The sequence below is a fragment of the Sesamum indicum genome, linkage group LG7 (assembly GCF_000512975.1).
Source record: "Sesamum indicum cultivar Zhongzhi No. 13 linkage group LG7, S_indicum_v1.0, whole genome shotgun sequence".
Taxonomy (NCBI): Eukaryota; Viridiplantae; Streptophyta; class Magnoliopsida; order Lamiales; family Pedaliaceae; genus Sesamum; species Sesamum indicum.
The window spans coordinates 11,230,361-11,236,603 of NC_026151.1; the positions used below are offsets into that span (position 1 = coordinate 11,230,361).

The window sequence follows — 6,243 nt, forward strand, 5'->3', positions numbered from 1 at the left end:
GCATGAATTTTGGATTAAAGCAATAACATAGCAGAATTTCTAATTGAAGCTGCTTGAAGAAGTTTATGTGATGAGTTAATGTTTAATGAGTTGGAGCTTTTTGTGTCTCGCCTGAAATTGTATTTCATATATTTGAAACATCTTGGAATATCTGCTTGATTTTTCCATTTTTTTTGGTTTGTTCTGTTTAAACATGTAAGCCATCAGAGGCAATATCAATGATCAGCTTTAGCAACAAAGGGTCTAGATATCTCTGCTCTGGTGGAACCAGTCAAGTTGTACGAATATGGGATTTGCAGAACAAGCGATGCGTCAAATGGCTGAAAGGTCATACGGATACTATAACAGGTGTAATGTACAACTGCAAAGATGAGCACATAGCTTCTGTTAGCCGTAAAGGGGATCTTATACTTCACAATCTTGCTTCTGGTACTAGGGCTGCTGAACTCAGGGACCCGAATGGACAGGTCGTTTATATTGTTCCGAGCTACAAAACCACTTAATATATTTTTGATTTATATAATTTTTCCTTCCCTTATATAAAAATTACATGGTTAGGTTTTGGGGGCACTTGATTATTCACGGATGAGCAGGCACCTTTTAGTTACGGCTGGTGATGATGGGTCCATCCACCTGTGGGATACGACTGGTCGCAGCCCAAAGGTTTGCATTATAACAAGACTTATATCTTGTTGACAAGATGATTACACTGTATATTGTATTTTAGGAGGAAACTGAGATGGGTGATACTTTAGTAGGTAAATTAATGCTCCAAATGTGTGTATATGCCGCCATACCCACACTGGTGGTTCTGGCGCTATGGTGGTGGTGCTGGAGATTTGAGTTTAGGGGGAAGGGGAATTTTTGTATTGCTGTAATTTTTTGGATGATTTAAATGTCCAAAAGGAATTTACAATAAAATCACAAAAATGCGAAGTGGCTGAAAAGCACCATCTTCAGTGACGTGAGTCTTGGTTTTGTTGGAAATCCTGAAATTAAACTCTCAGAAAGCAGAAGCAAAAGCTCTGACACATGTCATTTGCCTTTGTCTTTTCAGTCAAAAGAGCGAAAACACTCTTTTTTGTCTTTGGCAACTGGCTCTTAATAAGACAACTGGATTGAACCTTGAGTTTGCTTTCGAATTACACAATATCTGAGCATTAGCTGTGACCTATTTTGGTGCTCTTTATTGCATCTGTTATCGATTACCAAGAGTCCTTTTTGCATTTTGCAGGTTTCTTGGTTGAAGCAGCATTCTGCACCGACCTCTGGAGTTAGTTTCTCACCATCAAATGACAAGGTGTCTCTTTTATCATGCTGGCTTGAATTTTTTGTGTTGCCCTTATAGGTCATTTATATTCATAGAATTGAGACTCTTTGCTTCAAGACTTATGCCAAGCATTAATTTCTTGTTTAACTTTGCTTTGTGAATTTGACAGATTGTTGCTAGCGTCGGTTTGGATATGAAGTTATACACTTTTGACACAGGATCCAGGAAGCCATCTTCTTGCATACCATACGAGGCACCTTTTTCTTCATTGGCTTTCACTGATGATGGATTAACTTTGGCAGCCGGTACAGTCAGTGGTCAAATTGTGTTCTATGATGTTCGTGGGAAGCCCCAACCGATCACTGTTCTTCGTGCATATGGGAACTCGGAGGTGATTCTTACTTTCTAAGTGTTGTTTGGACTTGTTCTTGCCTGAATATTTGTTTTCAGTGATTAATGGCATATGTTATAAATTTCTACATAAAGCATATGGGGTGTTGATAGTGTACAATAATGTTCCTGCTGTGTATTTGTGTGCGTCAATACCTGTCAAGAAACCCAGTTAGTCCTGTAGCATAATGTTGTTGTTGTAAATTGGTCTGGTTGAACACTTGTTGGGAGACTCCAATCTTTCTTTCATGAAACTTGTAGTTAACCAGGTTAGTGAATAGCTGGTAGTGGGGCAGATCAGTGGCTCACTGCCAGTATAAGAACTGTCTAGAATGCTCAGCGTCCATTGTATGGCAAAAGAATGTTTTTCCTCTGTCTGCAGCCGCACTTATTCTCTTTATCAAGTTGATTTGAAGGGTTAAGGTTTTTAAATTTTGATCTTCATCAGGCTGTCACAAATCTATGCTGGCAGAGGTCAAAACCTGTGACAGTCAATGAAAATAATTGCACAGATGAGACTGTTCTTCTGGCTGGTGATACAGGTGACTCAATCCTTATGCCCGACCCACTTCCTTCTAGGTCGTCGTCGAGCCTTTCAATGCCCACAGCAGCATCTGGATCTCGGAATCTTAGCCATTCAGCTATTTCTGGAGATATGTTTTCTACTTCAGCGGGTAATTCAAAATCAAGTGCTCCCAGTCTATCTGCTTCAGAGGAATCACCTGTTAGAAGCAGCTTATTGACTGGTAGAACTCTAGGAAGACTGCATGCACCTCGAAGTTATAACTTCAAGGATGATATGGAGGTGTTTTCGCCCCTTGTAGAAGTTCAACCAATTACACCCACTCTTGATAAATTGTGGGATAATCATGATGCTTCAAATAAAGATCTGGATAGAAAACCTTCTTTTCTTTTTTCTTCTCGGAGGTTTGGTTCTTCAGAGGATGGGGCCATTGACAATCATCCAGTTTCTGACTGGAAGCCCAATTCAGCATCCAAACAGGTACTTCTTACCCTATCTTGGTCATTTCTGTTATTCTCGTGTGGTTTGCTAGCATATGTTTTAGTAAAATGTGCTTATGGTGTATTTGTCCAATATATTGGCCAGAAATCTTTAGTTCTGCAGTTTACTTGGTGGAGTTCATGGTACATAAATTTGGATTATGTTTTGCATTCAACTCTAATGGCAGGTAAACTACAAAATCAGAGAAGCATAAACCTTTTCATTTTTCTTGGTAGCACTCATGCGGAACTAGGAGAGTTACATATTTCATATATCAATCCATTATGTGGAGACCAACCCTTTTAATGATTCAGATATATTGGGATGCCTGCTATTGTGCTTGCTGAAATAGCCATTTTTAAAAAATTGAACAAATAAAAAAGTTGGAAATAGTATTGGTGAAAGTAATCTACTTCATGGTCATGAATTGGATGCCATGAAATTGATATAAGAAAAAGTTGCTTGTAGATAACATAAAAAAGTTTGATGCTTCCTTGTGTCTCCAAAGAAAGTCATATTCACCTGTAAACCTAATCTTAACTCAATGGACAAGTAATTTGAAGTCGATTACTAAGGGAGTGTTTGCAAGTGCTTAAAATAAGCGCTTATTAGCTCATTGTTGAAAATAATTCGCGAAGAGTGTTATGTTTCAGAACTTCTGCCTTTGAATTACTTAAATTAAGTTGATTTAAGTCAAAAGCTATAAGGAGTACCTTATTGGTAAACTTGTAAACATTAAGTTGTTTTTCTAAACACTCACTCCACTTTATTTTTGTTCGAGCATTCCCAACTTTTGGTATGCTTACTTACAACTTTTTTCTCTACAACTTATTCCCACAACAAAATGTAACTTTTTCCCAGAACAGAATTAGAAGCTATTGCGAACAACCCTTAACTAGTTATCACAAATGTAACAGCATTCATGGCACATCACATGTTTCTCTAATTTAGGCATTGTAGACGTTTAATTGGGATATTTCAACTGCCGTTCACAAGTCGGTACTCTCAGAATATGGATCTTCTGTGAGTTGCATAACACTTCAATTTAGAATAGTTATTCACTTCATAAAGATGTCACAAATATTAGTTATGGATATTTGATTCTTATATAAAGTCTTGTCATCTGCTATCATTCAATGAAAAAAAAACATTAAAAAAATAAAAGAGGTTGTGACCTATGGAAAAATGCAAAGGAACTCACCTAAATAATGCAAATTATACCTATTTAATAAGAAGGCTTTACCTATCATTAAGAGCTCATATTTACGGCATCCTGGTATGAATATTAGCCACCAACAGAATTGAGGGATTGCTTGTGGAGATAATGGTTAATGAAGCACTTGAAACCTTGACCATGCATTGCAACTTTTGATTTTTAAGAACCTTAGGACTTGAAAGTTACTCTGGAAATAGGATTGAATAACTTTTTTGTTTTTAAATCCAGCTGCATAGTAATGACAGTAACATGCAAAATAAATCCAGTTTAGGTTGCTTGATTTTTCAGAAATAGTGCAACATGATGTTGACACTGAGAATCAAATAATATTGCCCATGCTCTGATATTTATGAATGAAGCAGTGTAAACAAAAATGGAATGGAGAAGGTTATTTGTTTCCCTGGAATCATAGTTGGGATCTTTCCAGAGATATCATCAATGTACCATTTTCATGTTTAGAAGTTGGTTGAACTAGTGATATTCTTTGTCTCATGCTCCATATCATGTGCTATGCATCTCACTATGACAACGTTATTCAAAGTCTAATGTTGGATGCAAATATCATCTTTTGAGTATACTGAATTAGGTTCCTTATCTGCTAGGTAGATGATTTAATAAATTGAGACCTACCATTGTACTGGTCGATATGCTATAAATGCCTTAAGACACTTATATGCTATATACAAGGTTATTTTGTGGTACAACTGTCTCTGTAGATGCAAAATGTTTGGTTCGGTTCTCTTTTCCCTGCACTAGGTACTTTGATTTGTCACTACAGTTGATGGCTACTTAGAATATCTCATCACATGGCACGTTTTGATTTAGTTGGTGCTCTTGCAGGATGATGTCCATTCAACCTTATCTCCATTGACATCCATACTTACTTCTACACGTGCTGATGACTCTTCCTCCACTACACCACCTGAAGCTTGGGGTGGCCAGAGATTATCAGACAAATTTATTCACCAACGTCAATCTATAAACATGCCTTCTCGTTTTGCAATGATGACATCCTGCAGTTCATCGTCAGGATTAATGTCGTCCGGATTACAAGATAGTCTCCCCACAAGTCAAAATACAACCAGTTTAGTATCAGGCCTGAGCCAGATTAATTTGCGTGGGAAAGAAAACTGCAAGCAAGAAATTTCTTTAGGATCTTCAGAAGCTGTTGTGTCTCCTTCTGTTACAAAAAGCATTACAGGGCAAGCTAACCTTGATACTCTTGGTCCAGCTCTGTCTCTCCCTAGAAGATTCTCCAGCTATGCTGAGAGAATTGCGGCTACACCATCCTTAAGTGAGACAACATCTCTTTCTGTCGGGTCACCAAAATCTAAGAAAACAGGAGCAGAAACAAGGGAAGAACTTCTAAATAGCTTATTGTCGAGGTCCGAAATTCAATCTGCCACAGGGACCAGTGCCCTCATGACTACAAATGTAAGAAACAATTGTATGTTGTAGTCTTTCTGTTTGGGATCTGGTGCAATTAGTTATTATCTATATATCTCTACCGTTATTCTTCGTTGAAGACGGAAAATCTCATTTGGATCCCAATTTAATGGCACAAATTTTATATTTGCTGCTCCCAACCAAGATGATTAATCATTGCAAATGCCTGGGTGTTAACTCTATTCAGTTTTTACTCACTGTCTTGTAATTTTGTGGCAGGGTGGTGTGACGCAGTCGCAGAATAGTTTATCACAGCCTGACTCACAGCAGGGAGCTTCTTTTACTCTTCAGCTATTTCAGCGTACACTTGAAGAAACTCTTGCTTCATTTCAGAAATCTATTCATGAAGACATGCGCAATCTTCATATAGAAATATTAAGGCAATTCCATCTGCAGGAGGTAACATCTGATACCATGCTCGTCTTTTCCTTCTACATGTTATTCTTCTAATATTTGAAACTTATGTGCAGATGGAGGTGTCAAGTGTCATGAGATTGATATTGGAAAATCAGGCTGAGATCATGAAAGAAATTCAATCGCTTCAAAAGGAAACACGGCAGCTTCGCCAGCTACTGTGAACACGGATGGATCCTGTCATCAAGGTTCATTTATTAACTGCTCTTTCAGACATTTAATGTTCATTTTGTATAACAGGAGTTTATTCTGACTTTTAGTGCAATGGAGAACGGTGTACTTGTAGTTAGAATTGGATGTTCATTCATTTATTCTTTTTGCACTATAAGGTTAAGGGAGTAATTTATGCAGAAAGTATTACCGAGTGTTACTTCTACAAGCTACGTTGTTAACATGTACAGACAGATTTCGACTTTGAGTGACCTAAAATATTCTGGTGTTTGTTTATGTATGGATTTCTGACTACTTCTGTTAATATAGTCGCCTCATATTTTCATAGTGCTA

The 6,243-nt window shown here is 37.6% G+C and overlaps 1 protein-coding gene across 1 annotated transcript in view; it reads left to right on the forward strand.

Annotated features, from left to right (window-relative positions):
- LOC105167120 (protein NEDD1) overlaps positions 1-6,243 on the forward strand; it is a 7,821-nt gene extending 1,578 nt beyond the window's left edge. Inside the window, exons 3-10 of the mRNA XM_011086699.2 lie at positions 201-467; positions 559-663; positions 1,235-1,300; positions 1,440-1,661; positions 2,109-2,663; positions 4,720-5,313; positions 5,545-5,724; positions 5,796-6,243. Of these exons, the coding sequence (XP_011085001.1) occupies positions 201-467; positions 559-663; positions 1,235-1,300; positions 1,440-1,661; positions 2,109-2,663; positions 4,720-5,313; positions 5,545-5,724; positions 5,796-5,903 (2,097 nt within the window). The 3' untranslated portion in view covers positions 5,904-6,243. The remainder of the gene's footprint in view (positions 1-200; positions 468-558; positions 664-1,234; positions 1,301-1,439; positions 1,662-2,108; positions 2,664-4,719; positions 5,314-5,544; positions 5,725-5,795) is intronic.